This window comes from Penicillium longicatenatum (assembly GCF_028827895.1).
Source record: "Penicillium longicatenatum strain IBT 33135 chromosome Unknown contig_2_segment0_segment0, whole genome shotgun sequence".
Lineage (NCBI taxonomy): Eukaryota > Fungi > Ascomycota > Eurotiomycetes > Eurotiales > Aspergillaceae > Penicillium > Penicillium longicatenatum.
Genome location: NW_026643120.1, coordinates 3,968,639 through 3,992,193, shown reverse-complemented (window position 1 = coordinate 3,992,193; position 23,555 = coordinate 3,968,639). Strand labels below are relative to the sequence as shown.

At 49.0% G+C, this 23,555-nt stretch overlaps 8 protein-coding genes across 8 annotated transcripts; 2 read left to right on the top strand and 6 right to left on the bottom strand.

Annotated features, from left to right (window-relative positions):
* Window positions 1-774: 774 nt before the first annotated feature.
* N7484_004010 (uncharacterized protein) lies at window positions 775-2,301 on the bottom strand (the record flags this gene model as incomplete). Its single annotated transcript, XM_057114430.1, has 6 exons — window positions 775-1,257; window positions 1,324-1,673; window positions 1,730-1,755; window positions 1,811-1,872; window positions 1,928-2,046; window positions 2,112-2,301. 6 exons carry the CDS (start codon window positions 2,299-2,301, stop codon window positions 775-777), a joined length of 1,230 nt encoding a protein of 409 aa, XP_056974570.1.
* Window positions 2,302-3,672: 1,371 nt separating this feature from the next.
* Window positions 3,673-9,322, top strand: N7484_004009 (uncharacterized protein; the record flags this gene model as incomplete). Its single annotated transcript, XM_057114429.1, has 3 exons — window positions 3,673-3,739; window positions 3,950-5,506; window positions 5,565-9,322. 3 exons carry the CDS (start codon window positions 3,673-3,675, stop codon window positions 9,320-9,322), a joined length of 5,382 nt encoding a protein of 1,793 aa, XP_056974569.1.
* A 331-nt stretch (window positions 9,323-9,653) lies between these two features.
* Window positions 9,654-9,952, bottom strand: N7484_004008 (uncharacterized protein; the record flags this gene model as incomplete). The annotated part of the gene is made up of 2 exons (XM_057114428.1): window positions 9,812-9,952; window positions 9,654-9,757 (listed from the first exon to the last, which is right to left on the bottom strand). The coding sequence occupies exons 1-2, from the start codon at window positions 9,903-9,905 to the stop codon at window positions 9,654-9,656; spliced, it is 198 nt and encodes a 65-aa protein (XP_056974568.1). The 5' UTR covers window positions 9,906-9,952.
* Window positions 9,953-10,458: 506 nt separating this feature from the next.
* N7484_004007 (ubiquitin-conjugating enzyme E2) lies at window positions 10,459-11,373 on the bottom strand (the record flags this gene model as incomplete). Its single annotated transcript, XM_057114427.1, has 1 exon — window positions 10,459-11,373. The coding sequence occupies one exon, from the start codon at window positions 11,371-11,373 to the stop codon at window positions 10,459-10,461; it is 915 nt and encodes a 304-aa protein (XP_056974567.1).
* A 535-nt stretch (window positions 11,374-11,908) lies between these two features.
* N7484_004006 (uncharacterized protein) lies at window positions 11,909-13,678 on the bottom strand (the record flags this gene model as incomplete). The annotated part of the gene is made up of 2 exons (XM_057114426.1): window positions 11,909-13,389; window positions 13,480-13,678. 2 exons carry the CDS (start codon window positions 13,676-13,678, stop codon window positions 11,909-11,911), a joined length of 1,680 nt encoding a protein of 559 aa, XP_056974566.1.
* Window positions 13,679-14,183: 505 nt separating this feature from the next.
* N7484_004005 (rhomboid family membrane protein) lies at window positions 14,184-15,838 on the bottom strand (the record flags this gene model as incomplete). The annotated part of the gene is made up of 3 exons (XM_057114425.1): window positions 14,184-14,246; window positions 14,301-15,325; window positions 15,379-15,838. 3 exons carry the CDS (start codon window positions 15,836-15,838, stop codon window positions 14,184-14,186), a joined length of 1,548 nt encoding a protein of 515 aa, XP_056974565.1.
* Window positions 15,839-16,827: 989 nt separating this feature from the next.
* N7484_004004 (serine palmitoyltransferase small subunit family protein) lies at window positions 16,828-17,229 on the bottom strand (the record flags this gene model as incomplete). Its single annotated transcript, XM_057114424.1, has 1 exon — window positions 16,828-17,229. The coding sequence occupies one exon, from the start codon at window positions 17,227-17,229 to the stop codon at window positions 16,828-16,830; it is 402 nt and encodes a 133-aa protein (XP_056974564.1).
* Window positions 17,230-20,759: 3,530 nt separating this feature from the next.
* Window positions 20,760-22,763, top strand: N7484_004003 (uncharacterized protein; the record flags this gene model as incomplete). The annotated part of the gene is made up of 2 exons (XM_057114423.1): window positions 20,760-21,620; window positions 21,687-22,763. 2 exons carry the CDS (start codon window positions 20,760-20,762, stop codon window positions 22,761-22,763), a joined length of 1,938 nt encoding a protein of 645 aa, XP_056974563.1.
* Between the last annotated feature and the right edge of the window lie 792 nt (window positions 22,764-23,555).

Here is a 23,555-nt window from a genome sequence, read left to right as displayed (position 1 = left end):
CTGTGGCTTTCAACCTCCAGCCACTGACCTACCTACTCCGATACAAAGCCTCCCCCCCCCCCCCCCCCTTATTGTTTCCTATTCCCGTGTCTCCTCTTAGATACCCTCTATGTGCACTGGGGCCGTGTATAGGCGTTGATTTCTGGTGTTTATGATTGTTTGTATTTGCCTATACAGGTATCATTTGGGTCTGGAGGTGGGAGAAATCATTGTGCGTTGCGTTTTCTCTCTCTCCTTCCCACTGTATCTTGGTTCGTCATATTTGGCCCTTTTAGCATGCATTGAGGGAGTGGAGGCTTTTTCGTTGCCATAATTTATATACCTTGTGCTTGCTGCTGCGCAACAAGCGGCTGGGAAGAGCAATTGACATTTATTTGCAACTTGTGACTTTTTCCCAAGTAGGATGACATGCTGCTGCCCAGGTGTGAAAGGAATCAGGTTCTAATGTAGCTTTCGCTTTCTACAGTTGGTATAGAGCGTTTGATTATGTGTAGATCTTTCAATTTTCTCATATGGGTAATATCGCAGTGTGGACAAGTATCAAGGGTATCTATATACAACGGACAGAAACTGCTGAGACGAAAAACAAATTGAAAAGCATGGCATCGATGCCAGTGTCGCTTGCATCCAAGGTCTATAAGGGTTGCGGGACCAACGTGCATCATGTACAAATCAACCTGGGTGACCAAAATATCAAGAATCGCCAATGTGACCACTTAAAGGCCAAAACAAATATATATCATCAAGTCATGCGTTGGTACAACTTAGCTTTTGTCAATGGTTATTTGGCTGGTCACCAGTGGAAGCAGCAGTCGAAGTATTTGCCTCACGAGTTGTATCTGCTTCGGGCAATTGGGATTTTTCGTCGTGAGTCGTGCCATTCGTTGTACCCTCGGTAGCCTCACTGCTAAGAAGAATATGTTCAGGTCCATGTCCATTAGGAGGGACTTCAGGAGCGCCATCAATGTGCCCAGTCTCCTGAGCACCATCCTTCGCACCATCAACAGAAGGCGTTGACGGCGCGCTTTGTTTCTCGCGAACCCAAGGCAAGAGGTTCGGCAGACGTTCCTGGACAGAAGTAAAACGCGTCCGAGTAGGCGCATCAATATCGTCCACCCAAGGGATTCCACCTTGGCCTCTACCTTGGCCTCTGTTCTCGGCCCATGCCTTCTTCTCACGGCGTAGATCGCCCTTGACCCAGGGGATGGTAATGGCAGTCCATACCAAAGCCCAGGCAAATGGAAGGGTCCAGCCGAGCTAATTGTGACGTCAGTATGATTCAGAAAGGGGGTAAATTGAGTTTGGGCTGGTCTGTTGACGTACAGTGAATGCCACGGGTTCTGAGACAGTGAAGATGATAGCGGTGATGGCGGCTGCGCAAATGATCGAGCCACCGCTCCAGAAACAGTTCATTTCGAAAAGCATGCGTCGGAAATATGGACTGGATAGGTAACGGGTTCGGAGGGCATAGCGGTAGATTTGGCCACCTCCGCCGTCGACTGCGACGACATCTTCGATGAGGGCGTATAGGGCCGTTGGCATGGGGGAGCCTTTAGGTGTGGAGGATATGCGGAAAGGAGCTTTGTGGCCGGCCATGCGAAGGATGTCGAGGGAGAGGTGGACGATGCCGAAGTAGAACATGACGGATGGGAGGACCATGGCGACGAGGCGCACTATTTTGATTGTGAGCAGGTGAAATTTCAGACCATTGATTGTCAATCAGTCTTACCATATGGTTCTTGAGGAACGGTTCCGCTGGTTCTTGGTTAGCATTGTTCGAACAAGAGTCGGATAGGTGTTGTTGACGTACACAATCAACTCGACGGCCAAGATGAGCCATACAATCGTGAAGTTGATGTGAAAAAAGTCCAGCTAACAATATGCATTAGCATGCGTCCCATATTTCTTTCATGGAACCCAAACATACCCGAGATTTCTGCGAATTTAACGGTCGGGCGCACGAGTTCTTGCGGAAGAGGTTGTATAGACGATAGAAGTATTCAAAAACTGAGATACCTCCCAAACAAGCGGTGACAATGGAAAACACTGCAAAGCATCAGCGATTGTGGCCTCGGAGATCATCTCCACAATATATCCAATTCCAAACATACCCAAATTATGCGACAAGTCGGTGCCGTACCATAGTCCCCAATATAGGCCGACCGGCTGGCCTAGCGTATCGAGCACAAATATAGTCCAGAAGAAAGCGATCGACTTCTTCCGTGTATGTAACGAATATGGAAGTGGAGGGGGCTCATTATGCACAGGAACAGTGTTCCTCTCTGGGTCATGGTCATCCATCAGCGTGGCGATGGTGGCGGACCGCGCGACTCGGGGGACTCGGATTGATTTTCCAGGGGGTGTGTTGTATTTCTTATCGGTAGAAGTTGCGGTCGACTTAGGACATGGTGAGGTTCGAGGGGCGATTCCAAGCAGGATCCGGATTCAGGGGAACGAGAGGAATAGATAAAGACAAAGACAAAGTAGGATCATGCCAAAACGAGATTTTTAGTTTGAAGGCGCAGTGCCGGAAACGACGGAGTGATACGGGTACTTCCGTGCACATACAACTTACCGTGTAGGCGGAGGTACCTGACGTAAGTTGTGCCCGTGATGTCATGTATCGATAAAATATGGCATTCGCTGACTTGCATACTTCTATTATTATTCTCTGTTCTCTTGGCTTTCAATTTCGATTCACAGTATCTCGGTCTGCCATTCCACACATATTTAGCTCCCCCAGTGATTTTGGTGGTGCCCCGTCTTGTTGAGTTCTGTGCTTTTTATTTAGTCCTATCAAAACGGTCTAGTTGACGGAAAACGTTTGTGTATAACTATGTCATAATGCGAGGTGGGTTATCCCTTGGCAAGGTGCATGAGAAAACAGGAATTGGGATGGGACATTGACTCCGAGTTAGTTCGGGTGCCGATCCCAGCCAAACAATCCGACCGATCTCCCCAAGTTTGTTTACTCGACACTACTATAGCTACAAAGGCTCAAAGTCATTAGATTCCTATATCTTAGCATTGAAATCAGTACACAGTGCACTGCAATATAGATGGCCCGATCGCCACCCAACATTGTAGCTGTAGTTAGTTAACCAAGCATATCTGACTCAGCGGCCCCGGGGTCGGCTTTTGAGGCGCATTTCAAAAGCTATAACTACGTTTCTGAGTCTTCCATACCTCGGGATGTGGAAATATAAAGTAAACATCTGCCGTACACCCGAGTGCATATTCCAGGGTTCACTCCGATTATACTCAAGTGCTGCTATCTAACGGCCACTGTCATAATGTAAAAACAAACCATAAAAGGCTTTTCAACAGTTGGGGTATCTATGAATAGGCACTTGGGAATTGAAGAAAAGCTGGAACAATGCCCAAATACGTCAAAGCAAAGCAAAGTACATATAGCCAAAAACATGGAAATGAAAGATGGCAAGTCCATGTGAAGCAAAACGTTTTGATGCCTGAAGAATATGGTGTCAAACGGCCAGTCACATGGAGATAGGAAAGTTTTTTTTTCTGATAAGCGCAATTTCAAGTGGCGCACGTTCGATTCGCAGTCTCTGCTTCGAATTCCATCCCTCTTTTCACCCTCGACTGCACAACTGCATCCCATACAGACTTCTTTTCTTCATCCAGGATCCTTCAAGTTATTATGGATTGATAATGGCACCCAGCTTACAAGAGCTGATTGCTTTCTTGCTGAACGAGGTTGCGCTATGCGGTAACCAAGGTGCGTATAGCTCTGCTTCTCAGACCCACTTTACTCAGCATGACTACCCTATCCTCCATCCGGACTGGCATCGGTCAATAGAACCCCCCACAGTCTTCGCAGGGTCTAAGTGACAATTGCGATGATCTATCACAGTTTAGTTTTGCCATTGTCTCGTGATAAATATGGGAAAACAATTACCAATATGACATGGAACTAACTCATCTACAGGCGCGACCTTACTGGATGTCTTGAACAGCATTGATATCTTCTATCGCAACTCATCCCAGAATGGTTCTGGGCGTCGCCAGCTAGTAGACCGTCATTTTCAACGCAAAGTTTGGTCATGGCTGACTCGCAACCCCGAGGTATCCGTGGGGTTAGGCAATAAGTGGAATCATCTCAGCCTGGATGAACTTGAAGAGCTGGATCAATCTGCCCGCAATTCCCAAAATGAAGTTGAAGAGGAAATTGAAAATGAACGAGAAACTTCTGCACCATCTGCTGCTTCAAAAGTCCATATCTTCGTCTCTAAAGAGAGGACTTGGTATGCAGTTGCCGGCCATGAACCTGATGATAACAAACTCCCTACTTCAGAGTTTTTGTTATTATCCATCATAGCTACTCGAAAGTCGGAGGGCATTCCACAGACGGAATTGGTCAAAATCAGTGGCCAAGACAAACGATCGGTGCCCAAAAGGACAGACGCGTTGGCCGCCAAAGGATACATTGAGAAGCGAGCTGTTCAAGTCAAAGCGGCGCGCACAAGTCTGTTGACTCTTCGTCGATTCATGAACGCGCCGACTGCTCAGCCTAGTAATGAAAACACAACTGAGGCAAGACCGATGATAGATTTCGATGTCTTTACTAAACAGCTGTTTGATGCCCTCAGAGAGAATGATGGCACTATCACCCGGAATGATCTCAAGAAAGTTTTAGGGTTCGAGGATCTATGGAGATCGAGAATTCTCTCCCGAACTGTTCGCAAGTATGAAAAAATCGGAGTCCTGAAGCGCGTGAGGGTAAAGTCGCAGTACAATCTGATGCACCCTTGCATAATGCTGATGCGAGAACCCACACCGACGGACGTCGAAAAGTTTTTTGAATTCAGCCGACATGGGTTCAAGAGAAACGATGACCATCCAGCAGATATGGATGAGGACGAGGACTTGGAGGCTGATGCTCAAAACGTGACCGATTCTGGAGAGGGTGACTTGCAAATCAAGAACGACCGGGTTGTTGCGTCCGGACGTATTGTACCGATCTGGACACCCGATCGTGCTCTGAGCAATCAGCTATTTGACATTATTGACAAAGCGGGCACGTCTGGAATCACCAATGATCTTATTAATCGAACATGCTTTGGAGTCTATTACAAGCGACCCTCCGAAAACATGGTTCATCGTCTGACCGACTGTTGGCAAATTTCCCAGCCTCCTCATCTTCGGCACCTTGCACTTGTCCGGGACTCCGATGTACACAAAACCATCATTCACTATGTCCATTATTCGGCGAGAAATTTCTCGACGAAGGTCATCGAGGGCACTGCGTTTTGGGAGGCTGTCGAATTTCCAGACAGGAAACACAAGTCCTTGAAGACTGAGCTTCCCCGAGTTGATGCTCCTGCTGAACTTGACCAATATGGACTTCCCCACAACAACATACCCGTAGGAATGATGAAAAATGGAAATATCAGCTTATTTGAGGGCCTTGCAAGCTGCAAACCGGCGGATTACAGCCTTACACGTAAGGACCCTATGGGTGTAATACAGGCTGACGGTTCATACCGTAAGTATCCATCTTTCTTCATATTCTTTTTGCGCTTTCTAACAGAGAATCCATGCAGGGATTCAACCCGGCAGCTCAGTCCCTCTACAGGGCCTACAACAATCAGGATTCAAGATGAATAACGGAAAGGGCCGCCCTAGGGGCCGCCCTAGCAAGTCTAAATCGAAAAAGATCAAGAGGGAGTCTTCGGTTGTCTCAGTACCTGATGAGAGCGACATAGTCATGGAGGACAACTCCCCAGTGCCACTACACTGGGACAAACGCCAGAGTCAGAAGAAGCGAGAAAAATACCAAGGCATGTCCAAGAAACAGCGATTTGAAGCAATGGGCTGGGATGAGACGTGGACCGAGTATAACGCACTTGTTATGGAAAAGCCCACGCCTGGGGTTTATGTCACGCCTCATGGAAAACGCAGACCTGCTGGGAAGAAGCAGGGTCGTCCGAAGACGAGTCGTATCGCAGTTTTCAAATCTTCAAGGCTTTCCACTTTACCCTGGTTCTGCAAGGACGACAATGACTCAGACTATGGGGATACGGGTGCCGGGGTAGAGATGACTCCGGCAGCTGCAGCCACTCCTAGGATGGAGACTGAAGAACTTGTTTCACGTCAATTAAGCGAGACAATTGAGGATACTCCAACTCGGCCGAGAAAGGGCAAGCGAGCCCATCCGATTACAGATGTCTCTGACTCGCCAGCCCCATCAGAAAGTGCTACTATGGCCAAAGGTCCCAAAGGAAGACCTAGAAAGCAGGCTCGCATTCGTGGGCCCCAAGATGATAGTCAAACTAATCAGATTGTCTCTAAGTCCCAAGAGCCTGCCAGTGGACAGACGGGAATTGATTTGACCCTGGCAGATGCCAATGTGACGGAACAGTCTAATGGCGAGGCAGCCGGAAGCCGAACCCAGCGCGATACCCGATCTCTAGAGAGAAATGCTACGGAGAACATTATGGGCCCACCCCCTTCCAGATTAGCCACACCGAAGCCACAGACCTCCACTGTGCACCTTATCCCCATGAACGGCACGCCCGTAGACAAGAGGAGTGAGAGCCTCAAGGTACACGGTTCAGCACATCGAGGTGGATCTATACCATTCTTACGCAGAAGAATTGTCATGGACATTGTCGAAAAGGCCGGTGGTGCATACCCTGGTGGTGGCGAGCTCTGGTATCCATTCACGACCGCATGGATGAAAATGAACCACAAAGAGAAACCAGACATGCGAACTGTGAAGACAACGATCAAATATTTGGTTGATGCAGGCCAGCTTCAGCAATTGACCTTCAGTGGCAGAGATGGCAGAGGCACGATGGTTACAAAAACCATTTTGAGGAAGCCAGAATTGTCACCAGATGATCCTTTGGTTAAGGACTTGCAAGCTCAGCTACTGGCTCGTGACCGCAACCCTAAAAATTCCTTTTCACCTCACATTGAAACGAACCATAAAATCTCACGAAATGGCGGTAGTTTTGGTCCCAATGGTGTGGGTGGCCAAAAGTTCCGCAGGTTCTCATTGCCTACTGTATCTGATGCCACTGTTCATCTCCATTCGAAGCCTGCTTCCGTTCTCATACAAGAGAAGAAACGACGCGTAGCGGTGCATAGGAAGCTAATGAGAAGAATGCTTCATGAAGACTCTGAGACTGATTCAGAAGATGACTTGGAATTGTATGAGGACAATTTTGACCCGAGATTCCAGGTTCACCGACTCATGAGGTTCCCGCCTCAATTGGGGCAAGGTTCTGAGAATAATGGGACATATCTCTATCGCCCCATGACAGGTGGTGACATGGTGCCGACAATGTCCACGTTTAAAATCAGACAGCACCCATTTGGCAAGACGAAACGGTTGCCGAGGATCATTTCCAGCATGGAAGCGATGAAGATGTTAATGAATCCAGGACAAATTCTCCACGATTCTACACATACCTTTGCCACAGGATCTATCAAACGCCGCTGGGGAGGAGGAAAACATGCTACGTTTGCAGACACCCGTGTCAGCAAGCACTTTAACTTCGCCGATGCCGTCCAAGAACTTACCGGCCTGGCACGCCAGTCCAATAATTGGATAGGGCCGATGGGGACCAGCACAACAGAGGCCCGGAGATTCGCACTCAAAATGGACAAGATCCTGGAATGGGAGCTTGAAAACGATGGGATGGCTGATTCAAAACTTGACGAGCCTCTATTTATCGTGCACACTGTTGACAAAGGTTTCGTCCAAGGCCCAATCAACGGCCCAATCTGTTTCGAGATGGACCAGCCTGTGCGATCTGCCAAATCCCGCAAAGCCCGCATATTGACCCGGGGATTTTATGCCCGTCGTCAGCGTCGCCGCAAACACGAGCTTAGCCAGGCCAATGCGTCCAGCATGGATCGGGATGGCAAAAATGGACAAGGACACTTTCCTTCACGTCGCCGGACTTTCAAACCACTTCCCGAAGGAGTCATTCGGAGATACATGGTCGCTATTACTGCTGTTCGAACACTGGCCGGTGGACTCGAGGGGAAGATCGTCGATTGGGACCTAGTTCCTCTTGCTTTCCCCAACAGCGATCCGGAGTTTGTACGTCACCATGGTAAATCGATTCTCGGCCGGAACCGAACAGAGATCCATAAGATGCAACGCGATTTCCAGGAGCGATATCTCCAGGCCTACGAGAAAAAGCAGGTGCCTCCAATTGACTACAACAACCTAGCAGGATACAATTGGCCGGCCGTGGTCGAGTGGGCGAGTATTGAACTCGATTTTTCCACATCTGAAAAAGCTCCCACCCTCCCTGCAACTCGTGAGCAGTTTGACAGCATGTTCGAGCTACGCGAAGAATCAGTCACCACTGCCGAGGAAGCCCATGTCACGACAGGATCTCTCACAGTTGCCAACAAAAAGCGTCTCTTGGGCCGTATACCGTTTGTCGTCGAACAACCTCGCATCGTCAGCCCCCTTCCTCCCAGACACGACCTCCAGAACCTCGAAATCGCCAAGACATGGGTTCGCGCCAACACCATGACGCCGACAGAGCGATACAATGCTGCCGCGGCCACCGAAACCCTAGCTCCGATCGGGGAATCCCTTCTCGCCTCTGCTACACAATCCCTGATGACCGACCGCATCATCTGCAACGCAAACCGTGGCCGCGTCACTCCAGGCCGCAACTACATGCCGCACGACGTCTTCCTTCAAACCATGGAACGTCGCCGCGCCATCGACGGCGACCAACTCGCACGCGCGGCCGAATTCAAATTGACAGTCCTCGACCCCGCCCTCAAGGCCAAGGGGTCCTTCAAAATCAATTACCACGCCGGCGACGGCGACGCTCTAGCCGTTGACGAACTCTTTGCACATGGCCAAGTCGAATTGATCCCACTCAATCTACCCCGCGAGAAATTCGGTCTCATAGATGGTGCATACCTCACCCGACAAATGGACAAAAGCCGTCTGCGCTTCGAAATGGAAGTGCGCGCGCTTCCGGAGTACGTGTATGGGAACCCTATCCACGACGTTGTGCATGGTACGCCGCCTCCGCTCCCGCCTGCTTCGCGCCATTTGCCGCTCTGGTTCGATATCCATGGGTGTTTGATGCAGGATTGGTGGCATAAGTCCATTGCAGCGGTTATGGGTTGTCTCATTATTCGACCCGGTGTGTCGATTGAGAGTATTGCCATCATGATCAAACCTGGTTTGATGAAGTGGGAGATTGAGCTCTTACTGGAAGAATGGTTGCTTAAGGTGGGTCTTGTGGAGAAGTCAGGGACTCCGACTCGACCTTGCTGGAGTGTGAAGGAGTGGTGGTGGATGGCTTTGGGGGGTTAAAAGCGCCTTGTCAGTTCCGCAGGGCGACTCAATGATGTAAATAAAACGAAGAAAAGGTGCTTTCTTCAAATGTATTATCATCTGCAATTCACATTGAATAGTTCTGATACATCATTTCCAATATGATTCAGTCTTATCAAATTTACTCTATAACCTGGTACGCATCTACAGTAATGGTAGAAGGTGTTGACAGATTGGAAGCAATCAAATGATATATTTCATAACTTGCTCAATGCATAAGCAATCTATAAAAACAAAAACAGAAAGAAACATCTAGCACCAATTCCACGCTCCGGAGCCCGCTCCAAAGCTCTTAGAGATGCAAATCTCTTTAGTAGTTGGGGATGCAAACACCGTCGTTCCACTCGGTGGCGCCAACGCATTGCCATCCGTCGCAGCAAGCAACACCGCCGTTCTGGCAAGCGACCTTGTAGTCTAAGAGAAGTCAGCTATCCAAAGCCCGGTTATGTTATTACTAATTATACTAACTGCCAACACAGGTGCGCTTCTCAAAGGCATCGGGGTAGGGGGAGGCGGCGGCAACGGCGGCCAGGGTAGCAATGATGATAGTAGTGAACTGCATGATGATTGAAGTTGGTTGATCGGGAGATCGGTTGATTGGAGATTGTATTGTATTGGATCGGATTGGATTGATTTGAGTTGATGGATGTTGCTTCATTTTAGAGAGAATCAAGAGCTATTTATGCTTCTGGTGATCTATCTTCTATGGTGGAAGTTCCCTATTCCGTGCATCTGACGATGAATTGCCTCTGTCTATACATTTCCTAGTGTAGATGTGATGTTTCAAGGAGACAGAAACGCCACCAAATCTTGGCATTTTGTTAGACCGGAATACGAGGAGCCACTTTGAGCAGGCGGTGGGAGGATTTGAATATACGCTCTTACCAAGATAGGATACCGTGGTACATCAACATTCCCTAGCTGGGATGCTGTGCAATAGAAGCATGTTGATCTTCATGTCAAATGAATGGATTTGTCTAATCATCTGCACACTGAACAGAGTAATTGTCAAACAGGTGAATGTAACTATGTGCCTTCTGAACACCGATTGCTATCCCCATCCCGAAAACGCCGAGCTGTATGTATGTAATAAAGAAAGAAGCGCGGATCTGCCACTACAAATCCTCTACGTCCAAAGTCTGACGTAGGATCAAGATGATCAAGGCGAACACAACAACTACAATGGCTCGGTCTAGCCATGGACTGTTCGCCGGTTCTGAGGCTTGTGTGATAGCTGCAGATGCAGGTACAGGCCGAGGTTGAAGAGCTGTAGTTTGCGGCGTTGATGATTGAGATGGCACTGTCGACGAAGCAACAGCAGCAGCTCTGGCTTGTATAGCTTCAGCCGGCGCAGTCACCTGTGGTTGGCTTCGTGGTTCCGATTGTAATGATGTAGAAGCCGTTGTCGGCACAGGCTCAGCCTGCCTCTCACCATCCAGAGTCGCATCAGCAGTTCCAGCCTGCTGTTGCGCCCCATCTCCAGATGGGCCATTACCCTCAAACCCCTCAACATCCACCTCAACCCCCTTCTCCACACAGATACTCCACCAATCCTTCATAACATCCCTGTTACTAACTCCACACTCCCGACAAGCCCACTGCCGACTGACCCTCGCATATTCCCGGCGCAAATCCGCACTTCCCTCAACGCCACCCACCTGCCCTTTACTTTCGCTGCCGAATATCTCGGATCGAATCGCTAGCAATGCTGTCCTCACCCCCCAGGCTGGCTGCCACGTTTCCTCATGGTGGCCGGAGATACTGAGACAGATCTCGCGGTTAACCTCGAAACGTCCGGATGGGGTCAAAAAGCGGAACGAGGGTGGCCGGAGTGGGTATGTGGGTGGGAAGGTTATGCGGCCATGATAGAGGCCACCTGCGTAGGGAGCTGGCGCGGGGGGACCGGCGAGGGTGAAGTGCCAGTCGTGGAGGTTGGTGTCGCTGATAGGAGCGGCAGTGAAGTAAGGGCTTGGGTTTTTGTGGAGGTCTGTTGATTCTTTGAGGAGACGTTTTGTCGAGGGGCTGGTCATTGTCTTTCCGTTGTCTTTGTCTCTGTGGATTATGATGTTGCGGAGAAGCTGGGTATGATAAGACAAGACGATAGTGATAGTTGATTAGATTGAGTTGGCGATCCTTTATAGGCCACGTGACAATAGGCCAGACCTTGAACTAAAGTAAACAGTCGCATTCAAAGAGGCCCGAATATGCAGCAAAATAATCATGCAATCCCATGCCATAGAGTTATTCAAAACTCCACATGCGAAGCTCAGATTAATAGCACTGGCGTGTCCGATGCTACATCTACCTAACCATCCTGGGCAAGTGAAACCAGTGCTGAAACCAGGAACAGAAAAAGATCAAGTCATAGAACATAAAATCGACTCCAGAAATGTACACAAAGCTCTGTAACATATCGCAAGTACCGCACATGCGCTGTTAATACACGATAGACCATGGGAATGCCATTGGCTCCCCGAGTCGTTTTATCGCTGAAACGCCAGAATAATGCTATCAACCGTAAAGCATGGGATATAGGTTCCTTCCAAGTACAAAATGAGACAAAAATCATTCCCAGTCACGCCACTCATCCGTATCTCGCGGACGCGCAGGATGAGCCGCAGCCTCCGGATCTAAAAGTCCATTGCTCTCGACATCCGGCTCATCTTCGAAGTCGCTATCGCCCGGCCGAGGGCGAGGGGATGCGGGCGCGAGAGTTTGCATCGAGACGCTGGTTGGTGGACGCTCGTGTGTCTCTTGGCGATTACGGTTGGCGATCCAGCTAGGTTGGGCTGGGGACATGCTGGTGCCAGTACCGTTGGCATTCAAATTGCCGGTGCCAGCGCCAGCGCCAGCTCCGCCAATCCAGGCGTGGCTATTATCCATGTTTCGTTGGTATAGATCGCGGTAATACTGCTGTTCGTCATACGCTTCCTGTGCTCGGCGGAGACGGAGGCGTTCGCGGGCTTCGAGGAAACGGGGACTAGGTTCCCAGCGCCAGCCGTCGCCGGTGGTTGTGCAGACGGGAATGGGCCAGAGGAGGGGACGGTCACCGAAGAGGTGTAATAGGTTTCGGCGCCAGCCGTGGTCGAATGCACTAGGGGTCTTCTCACTGTCCTCTTCGTTGAGATATTGTTGATACCGGTCGTGTTCGCGCTGACGCTCCATGTCCGCGTATGAGCGGGAGAGGGCTTGTTGAGCTGGAGAGAGGTTGTTGGGGTTGTTTTGAAGGTCTGCATGATGGAAGTTCGGTCCCTGGCCTGGAGCATAGGGCGCGGGTGAGAGACGCTCTTCGCCCTCCTCCGCACGGGTCACACCCGGAATGGCATTGGCGTGAGCGTCAATGATCTGGTTTCCGTATCCCTGAAGCCGGTGAGCGAGGCTTTCCTGGGACGCATCACCATTGAAGCCGCCGGGTCCAGACTCATTGTCGAATCGCTGTCGCTCCAATGCTTTGCGCAGCGGTGAGACATATCGCGTCTTCTCCAAACATTCAATAGTAGTAGTCCCGCGCACTGCGAGACTAATATGCCACGCGGTAAATCCAGTCAACACCAGACCGATTATTCCACCCAGAATGGCTAGTAGAACCACGTTGACTGGCAGGAAGTTGTCCATGTACACTGTATCGTTGAGGACTTCCTGCCAGGTCCACGTGCCCGCCACACCGAAACACACCCAGCAGAACAGCGAGGTGTAGATGAGAAAAAGGAGAAACGCTTTGTAATTGTGTAGACCGACGCAGGTTGCTAGCCAGGGACAGTGGTGGTCCATCTTGAGCACACACCGCTTGCATGTTGAGCAATGATGTGCGCGGTCAGGTTTAGGACACTGGCATTTCTTGCAGTATCGCGATCCTCCCGTAGAACTGACAGTATATGACGTGAACTCGGGGTATACAGATTCGGTGACAGGTAGCGCACTGTAATTGTGTCGATCATTCCCTCGGCGTGTTGATAAGGGAGACCCAGGATCGGTGAAGACGGCAATCGTATACGACGAGTTGAGAGCGATGTATAAGAGAAGCCCGAGGAAACTACTCGGTAAACCTGCAAGATGCGAAACCGTCAGCTACATTCGTCCGAGAACTCCACCCAAAAAGCTCGGTATATCCGAGCTTAGTCTCAAGGGTCATGTACCAATCCATTTACTCTGCGAACCCTTGAACCCAAGACTAGCCTCCACATAAACCGCCCAGGTCGTAATTCCATATACAAATGCAAGTGGGAAGCAGCTGGCAGCTGCACAGCAGTATCGCTCACAGCGGAGCATCCAAGCTCGGGAGCGCCGTTTCGGCCATGAAGGCGAGGTCGGAGGGGACGAGGCCAGGGTGGCCATGACTAATGCTGGATGGCGCAGACGCTAAGGGGAAAAGGTGTGCATTTGTGTCGATAGAGATTCAATTTCGCTGTCAATAACAGACCTGCATGGCCGACTGAACGACCTGTAGGTTGGATGTGTGAAGTTCGGGCGTACCGGATGGCTACTTGGAGTGACGACTGCGTAAGCGGCCCTGACTCAGCCACGTTGAACTCAGCCACCTGTATTTTTAGGTTATGCGGAGTCCCGTAGGGCGGAAGTGGATAATAGTTCCCGGGAGTGTACAGTATGCGAGCTGTGAAACTTGAATTTGCAAAACATTCGGTTATATGATGTTGGTGACAGTTGGCATCTTGACTGGTGGATGCCATGTGTTCGATATCTATAGAATGCTCAAAACAACCACCCAAGTACTATCGTCATGGATCTGCATATTTTGTTCAAATTCTTTATTTACAGTTCTCATGTTTGAAATAAATACATGAATAAACACCTAATGCAATAGACATAAAAATGTAGGCATCTATGAGCTACCGGAGGTGGTTGTAAGCTGTAGGGTGCCCTCCTTGCACCAACCATGAACAGGCTGTAGAAACACAATTAGCATATATATAAACCAATGGAAAATGAGATCACTTACCAGACAGCTCAAACGGTAGCACCAAGAACAATTCGAAGAGGGGTATTTGTAGAAGTCAATAATAAGCAGAATAAATCCAACCAGCACAGCGACAAGAGCGCCCGCGCGAACTAGCCACCATGCCCACCAGAGAGGCTTCCGGCTCTTGAAAAACGCCAAGGGGCCCTTGAGTTCACCGGTATTGATATCACCACTCGGTGCGACCTTCTTGCCCTTGTTCTTGAAGAAGTCCGCAAACGAGGTGGTCTTCCTGCCTTCCACAGCTTCCGGGCCAGCTCCGCCAGACATAGCAACATACGGCTGGCGCGCTAGCCCAATACGCTCCCGGAGAGCATTGGGAGATCGCAAGATGGTCAAGCCCAGCGCGAGACCCATAATAAAACCACCTATGTGGGAGAAATTGTCGAGACCGGGGAGAAGACCAAGCACAAATGAAATGGCTACACCCAGAATCATGATGAGGAGTTCCACCCAGGGAGATGGGCGGTTGGGCCAATCGTACAGCAAGTCGAGTAACTGGAGAGCAAGGATACCAAACAGGGCACCTGAGCAACCGTCACTAGCCTCTAACTGGGCGGCGTAATTCCCACCCAGTACAAACCCGAAAATACCACTGGCAAAGTAGATTAGGGTGTATCTCCATATTCCAATCATACGCTCCATTTCTGCACCCATGGTCATCTGGACTAGCAGATTACATCCAATATGAATGAATCCAGCGTGGATGAACATGGGGACGATGAAACGCCACCACTGATTCGGAGCAGGCGTGTCGTCAAGAGAGCCATATGCTTGATTATTGGGGACTCCATTGAAGCCGCAGGCCTCGGAAAGGGTGCAATCAGATGAACTGGTCGTGGCGTTCGGACACGGGAACATGACCGTTACGTTGGCGTTTTGAATTCCGGGGATATTCTTCATGCATGGGTCGTAGCGGGCACCCATCCAGATCTGAACATATGATGAGGGGCCAATCATCGGATTGAACGAAGGTTTGGTTTCGATAGGCGAGCCAGTAAATTGGGCTAGAGACAAATCAGCCACTGAGCGCAGTTTCAGACAAGTCATGGTCACTCACCGGCCTTGACTAGTTCCACAATAAACACGATAATTTGAATTAACGTTAAAGTCCACGTCACATATGCAGGTTTCTTCTGGAAGAAGCCCTTCTTCCGTCTGTTCTGTCCCCGCCGGGAGTCTTCCAGGGCCCCTGGTGATGCGGGCGGGTATTGAGTTTGTTGATGCATCCAATCTGGATTATTCCCGAACTGTGTTTGGGCTTTCAATGGAATATTTTCCGCGTAGTGATCGCCTTCTCCGACTCGTCCGGCAGTATGGTAAGCGCCACTGTCTGATGCAAAAGATTGTTGACTCTCGCGGCTGTGATAAGGGGCGGAAGGGTCGTCACGGTTAGAGAGGTTGGGGGCGTAGCCATATCCGGGCGCAGAGGAAGTCGCATGGTCTTGTTTTCCCGGATTGACCTGCTCGTAGCTAGGTGGACTGGGGATATTGGAGTGGTAGTATTCGTTGGCAGCCATGGTGGGCTAGCCAATTGCCGAGGTTTGGCGGGTTCAAGCGATCGGGGACCCTAGTCGTAAGTGGTGTGACAACGCTGACGGGAGAGCTCAGAGAGAATGATCGAAAGTCTAGATGTGAAAGGGCGATTAAAGGAAAGTTGGGGAAGATGAACTTCCAAAGGCCATAGGTGAGTATGAATGTTGAAAGAGCGAAGGCAGTCACATTAATCAGGTCAAAAAGTTATTTTTGGGCGATCAACACAGCCGCGCGTATCGTCATCTCCGTATCGCGGACTGTTCACTTGGCACAAAGACAGGATCTGATTTGTTACGGAGACCCATCAATGTAATTTTGCCCATGGCAACGGGATCTAGGTCTGTTTTGGCTTTAGACCGTTACTCTACTTTTTGAAGATGTGTTGTCCGTTACCGTTACGCAATCTGAGCCGCAGTGCCAAGCGCGCGCTATGTAAGCCTTGCGCCACAAGACTCGAATAAAGATTACGGATTGGCAAAAATGGCTTTCAACGTTTGACATTAAATATTAAGCTGGATAGCAATAGGATATGTGGGCCATCTTAGAATGGCCCATCTGTGTGCATCCCTGCAAAAAGGAAAGGGTTGAGCGTGTACTGATAGTGCTCGGGTATTGTCGATCGCCGCTAAAAACAAGGGAGCACACCATATCTATAGGCCGAAGGTCGTGTGACAACGTGGTATATGCCCCAATCGCCAGGGAAAAAAGACCAAGCTGGAAAGCAATGGATGCCCTCCTCAGGGGGGCAAAAGAAAGAATCAAACCGCCAAATCGAAAGTAAAGAAGCAAAGCGAAGTCCACCACATTCATTCAGGTGTGGTGCAGATCACTGAAAATGTGCTGATGGAGTAGTCCTGCCTGTGAACGATCGAAGCCCCAAGCAAGTGAGACAGACAGGCGCCACAGTTACTTGTACAAGGGAGGTGATACCCCTTGGGCCCTTGGTGAGCAAAGACCTGTCGCAAGGATATGGCTAGGCAACTGAAGGGGAGACATAAATGCCAGGCTTGTCAAGGATCTCTGTTGCCCTGACTCCTGCGTCGCTGTGCCCGGTCAGTAGCCACACCAGGCGGCTGAGCTTGTGGTACAGTATTGACGGGAAATAGAAAGCTAGAGCCCATAGCAGGAGCCCCAAGACGGTCAACACAATGAAGTTGGCCACACACTTCTCACTCCGTGTCATCACGTAAAGACCGAAAGTCACCTCGTATCGGTAGTATTCGAGTCGAACGCAGTCGATCAAGCGCTGGAAGGGGTTACGTCGCCGTTTATGTAGAACATTTGGCTTGCTGTTAAACAGCTTTTGCATCGCCAAGCTATGAGGGATGTGCGTAGGCATCGACGTGGTATATACGGTTTGCGTCTCGGTCGCCATGATTGTTGGAATACTGATGATCTTCGCCGATCACAGAAATCGCAGGGAGTCTCGAAGCCAAAGGGATATATATGGATTTTTTTTTGATATAGGTTTCTTCTTGGTATTTGATGTTTTCCCTGTCGTCTTGTCCCTTCAAAACCTCAAAAGCCCAGGCAAAAGAAGCTTGGTTGGATAAGGAAGGGGCTGGATTGATGCACAGTACAAGGAACGAGGTGGTCTGACTAGCCACGGCGAAAGGGTAGATGCTGGAGGATGAAGACAACGTGCAGAAGAAACCGGTCAATCTTATGGAGAAAAGAGAGGACGGTTTCAAGAGCAGGTACAAAAAGATCTCAAGAAGTCTAGGAACATGGAAAGCAGGTGCAAGTATGCATCGGAAGGACCGGCATAGGTTTACGTAACCACCCCAAATTTCAGGTTTTTCAGCCCTATTAATGGGACCGAAGATACATTATTGCCATATTAATTTCATCATGGCAATGGAAAACTTTCTCGTCGACAATTGACAATCTGGTTAAGTTCTGATACAGGCCGAATGATAGGATCAAAGCGGATCGCGCCCCGGTCGGCGCAAAGATGGCCGGTACGCAATGAACTTATGTGCATGTATACTCCGGCACAAGAAAAGGTTATTTAAGAGCAAATCATAGGATCATCAGGAGAGGCGGTGGCTTAAAAGAATATTAGGTTTGTGAGTGTCATGGATGTTCCAAGGCTGCAGAGCCTTATGTAGAACTGCCCCCACTTACTAATACTAATACTAGTTCCTGGTACCTGGTACCTTGCCAGGTACATCTATGACGTATCCAGCAAAAAGAATGAAACTGTATGTACAATGGCAATTATTGATTTCCCTTTCCAATTGGATGCTTCCTGCCTCTTATCGCTACAAATATGGATGAAAAGGTAGTTAGTCTCTCGCGATCTTTGGAGGACTGAAGAAACTGAACCCAGGATTCACCGTACCTGTGCCACAAATACGGTTCATTCCACATGGAGATCTAACAAAGCCTGCTGAGAGCCATGCCTTTTTCGTTTAATTTTTTTTGCGCTACAGTCTTGGTTTGAAGGGTTCTGCTACAGTTGGGTGTTGCACGAATTTTACCAATGTACCAATCATCGTTTGATATGGATTAATTGAGAAGGTATCCCCTATTCTCGCGACTTTTCTTGATGATCCCTGGTTTGAATGTATGTCTGTCCAAGCATACTGCTTGAAGGCTCTACGGACATGTTTTTTAGATATGAGCTGGATAGCATGTGCCTAATGCTTCCCTCCAACTATCAAACGGGGATGAAGGGCATTTTCCAAAGCTTCACAAGTAGTGCATAGTTGATCGAGTTATATCAATAGATGAGCCTGATATAATGCGGCCCACAAGGATAGGATATAACGAGGAGAATAATCATAATATGAGACAAAGCGAACCTTACCTGCTGCTTTCCTTTTAACGCCTGGTTTCTGTTCTTACCCCGTCCCCCTACCCTCTTTCCTTTCGAAGAGTTAGGCCAGAGCATTACCTTATCTTTATAAAGGATCATAGTCTACAGACGTGATACAGTACCTTACCATTTTCGAGGGCTCACGACTTCCCTTTTGACGCGTGATTCCCCCTCCTTTCTTGGTGAATATAAAAAATGTGTTTACCTTCTGCTTTTGCTGTTTTTACCCCGCCAAACGGACCGTTCCGTACCTTATTCGGCATTTTATGCAACAATCCCTACGTTCACAACTATCGAAAGAAATCCGTTCGGCAAGGCGACCGTCTCCCTATGGTTTAGGGGGGTGATATTGTGGTTAAGATTGATTTGGTAGATGTTTTTTGTGCACCTCACAGACACCTAGTCTATGGATGATTTAAACGCGTACTAGGTATGACGTTACCCCACATATAGATGGTCTATGGATGATTTGTACGCGGATATGGTGGATACGACGTGGTTTGTATTAGGCATGGTGCCGCCAGAAAAACTGCTTCTTTACCATGTTCAAGAAGGATGGGGACCTCTTTGCAAGTTCCTAGACGTCCCAATCCCCGAGCAGCTAATGTTCAATGTCAACGACTCTAAAATGTTCAACTAAATATTCATGGCAAGAAAAGTGTATCATTTGAGCCATTACGTTTGGAGAATCATTGAAATTTCTGCCTTTACGTCGTTATTCATGACTCTTTGGCTGCTTTACTAAGGTGGACCGATGCCTTGGCAATAAACAGTCCACAGGGCAAAAGCGCAACCGTTTTACGTCTATAGCGAATCCATGCTCGGCTTGATTTCAAAGTTTCTGATCATGTCTCGATTTCCAAAGCTCCAAGCCTCCCTGTAAACAGAAGTTGTGAAGGATCCACACTTCACCGCACATACAGTCAAATAATGTCACCGTACATTTGAGCCCTAGACGCACTTGGTTTTCTTATCGATTCCTCATTGCTGCTTGGTACAGGAGTACTAATTGACTTACCGATTTTCTTTGGAATGTTATCCATCACCAACGGTACCCTGTCGATTCAGCAAGGGGTAGTCTTTTTTGCGCATGACGTGGCGACTTATCTTTGAAAAGAAACACCCTTTTAACGCACCTCGAAAACTCCCGTTTCACCTTCCAACCCCTTTTCAATGTCTCAGATAAGGTTCGGTTTGGTCTTGAAACAAAAATTACTGTATCCCCTGGCCAACATGTGCCGGTGATCTCGTTTTCTGTATTCACACCTGACTGTCTAACATAAAGCCACAGGTATGTATCCCTGCAGACTGCAAGATAATTTTTGAAGCACTGCCAGGTAGTCGTTCTTGATAAAATGGCTGGTTGATCCATAATCAGTATGCATCTTTTCATATACATACAGAACGTGCAAGGATCAACAGATCAACACCATGGGCATGTGAGGATCCGTTGATATGGTAGTAGTGCACTGTAGTGTTGATCAATTATATGCAAATGGCCACCTTCGGTAAAATATTTGCACGCTTACTCCCTTTAAGCATGGATACCCTTTCTCTGACCAAAGGGCGGAAGCAAAGGGGTGTATTTAGATCTCGAAATCAGCAGTATAGTTCCCGCCATTACCATAAAAGCAATTCTGCCAGCGGGACTGTACCTATGACGATGTCAAACTTGGTGCTTCTCAATCTTTAGATTTACGGCATGTATTTGACATCTACCAACGATCATTGCGGATGAGAGAAGAACAATAGGGAAACAACGTGAAGTTATCCGGATGCCGACGCAACGGGAGCGTAGAATGATCTCAATTCATGATGGGACACTGTCTATGATCACGGGGTGATTTAAGCATTGCATATCATCTGACATTGCATTTTCAGTTGGTTTTTTAGACTAACCAATTTCATTTTCGCTCTAGACTCACCCACGCCTCCTGGGCATGTCCGTTTTTACTAATCCGAAACAGCGTTAAGCCACACGCCACTTGTGGCTGAGTTAAGTGATGTCACTTTCTTTACTTTCTTCCCCGCGCGGGACGTCTAAGCCTCAACAACTTGAACCGACCATACAATCTCAACACATCATGGATGCCGACGCTGAGAATCCGCTCGTTAAAGCCCTGCCTCCGGCTACCGACTACCTGACCTACCTGACACTCCTTGAATATCAACTTACACCCGATCGCCTGCCACTGCTGCACCGGCTACTTCAAGATGAGAAGCTTACTACCAACATCGGTTGGGATCTTGTCAAGCTCCTTCTCCCAATGCTGCCAGCATCCACAGACTGCCTTCATGACGTTGCAAGATTAGGGAACCCCCGAGAGGTTATTCTGCGGGTATCTGAGGCTCTGATGCAGCTACAGCCCGACGACGAGGATGATGAGGACGTCGCAGACGATGAATCTGAGGAGAAGCCTCTCCCTGCACATGTCCTCCAATTCAATTGTTTGTTGGCGATGCTGTCAGAGCTTCATTCTCGCCTTAAGACCAAATCTCCGAGCCGTTTCATCGCGACCTCGCTTCAAGCGGCCTTAGAAGCCTACACGTCCATGCCGAGCGACGAGACGACCTTAGCCTTCCTCGAGTTCCTGCGAGACATTTCCCCCAACAAGCGACCAGCCCCGCCCCCAAGGTCCGACAGTCAGTCGACCGTTTTGCGTGTGAACTCGATTTCTTCCGCTCCAGACCCAGAAGCAGAGGGGGCTCCGGCTGTAGCCAATGAGACCATTTTGGTTGAAAAGTTCATCCAGTTCGGTCTAATCGAAGTACTCAAAGTTTATCTGCTGAGTCACCCGAGTCCAATGGATCCAGGAATGTCGTGGACGGTTCGGATGCAGGAGCACTTCAACCCAGCGTTGAAATTACCTGAACAGTCCCAGACAGAGGCGTATGCTGCCACCAAGGAGTTGAAGGAACGCGATATGATCATGGGAAAGATAGTGGTACGTGGAAGATAACGAGCTGTCTCGGCAACCAAATGATAGCGGGATACTGACCTCAGTCTCTAGGCTCTATCAAGGGACGTTGGAATCGAATCCACCGATCTCGTATCTATAATATCCAGCTCTCCCGATAGTCAGCCTCAACCCCTCGACTTTGATGAGCCCCCCATCTCCGCAAATGAGATCTCACTCGAGCGCCATGGCTCTTTGTTACTTCTTGCAGCCCGCACCGCAGGTGCAACCTTATTCAGATCTGGTCAACCTGTACCGAGCATACCCATCTTCCCCGACCTAGCTTTGGTCTACAAGAATTTTCTGGGAAATACCGAAAGCTTGGACGAAGTTGCCTATGGACAGCCGCAAGCTCTTATCGACTCGCTCTTAGCCTTGACCGTCTCTTCTTCACAAGAACCACTTACCACACCATCCAGCCACACTGAGTTCAAAAACTTTGTCATCACCCTAACCGGATGTACCTCTAACAAGGAGTATGGTATCGTGCGCCAAATCCCAGCGGCAATTGTACACAGCTACCCATCCACGACCGCACGATTCAAGCTCATTCAAACAATTTTGGAAGATGATCGCCTGCAGTCCGCTCGGGAAAGCGCTGTTTCGTGGCTGAAAGACGAGATCATTGGTGCAGCCTCATCTGACACAATATTTCACGATCCAGTCTACTTCTGGTCCCTTTTCCCACTCCTCTTTAAGACGGTCAGAGTTGCTGCATCTTCTAAGCTCATCGATGGCTGGATCAGCCTAACTCAGACGGACGGCCCAGCTCTCCACTCCGCACTGAACCTTTACTTTTTACTTCTTTCCTCTCCTCTCCGGGATCAGCTTCATCTTGAAAAGACTATTCTTTTCTTCCGTAGTGAGGTGCTTGCCCCTCTCCGGACCCTGTTCCGCACGTTTGAGGCGGATCTTCCTGCCAAGGGTGGCGATGGAATCGTCGAGTCAGCAGTTGGAGAAGAGATGTGTCAGGCTGGCCTTGCTCGGTCCCTGGGTTTGATTGGGCTCACGCTTGATCAGATTGAAGATGCGATTAGTGAAGCTTATGGGACAGACGATGCGGATTTGACAAGCTATTCTGAAGCGGAGGAAGCCAAGGCAGTAAAAATCCGTCAAGAAAGCGAGTTTTGAAACTAGCAATAAGTACAAAGACTTTGCTTTTAGATCTATAGCGCCGTGAATATTATTTTGTTCTTCTAAGTGAGCACTCCATACTTTAGAAGGCTGACGGGATTACCTGTTTGGGTTTAGCGCTATCTCCGACCTCTTGCGCTTCGGCATCGTCAATTCCCGAGTTGCACCAGACATCAACTATGCCGGCTTTCCAAACAATGGTGTCAATATAGGGGCTAAACCTCAATTAAATCATGTTCAGGTGCTCACAATGCGACAAATCATACCACAGGAAGACACACCTACACCGTCATGAGACTACCCGTGAGTCCCGGTTCATCACTGGCCATGAACACTTCTCAAACTGATCGATGACTAGATATGCAGCAGGCTGGTTCAAGCTGTCCATTTTGCAAAAAGTCTTTTCTAAAGCCGTGAGTGATATTTTCATTTGCAGGACTCAGTTGCTAATCTGCCACTAGCGAGGTCACCCGAAGACATAGCAAGACATGCGCAAAAAAGCATGATCAGCCACTTCCCCCCGCGGCAAAACCAGGAAGAAAGAGGCAATCATGCGACGAGTGTTTCTCGGCAAAAGCAGCATGCGACAGAAAGTCACCCTGCACTCGCTGCGGTGCCATCGGTCGACAGTGTACCTTTGGAGCCCAATCTTCAGCGCTCACCGTTGGCCCCTGCGTGCCAAAGCTGCCAGCGTCACTATCTAATGCTACACCTCGTGCAGCAGTAAACGGCAACAATCCATTCTTCTTCCTCCGACATTTTGCCAATCCTGCCGTGAAAAAGGACAGG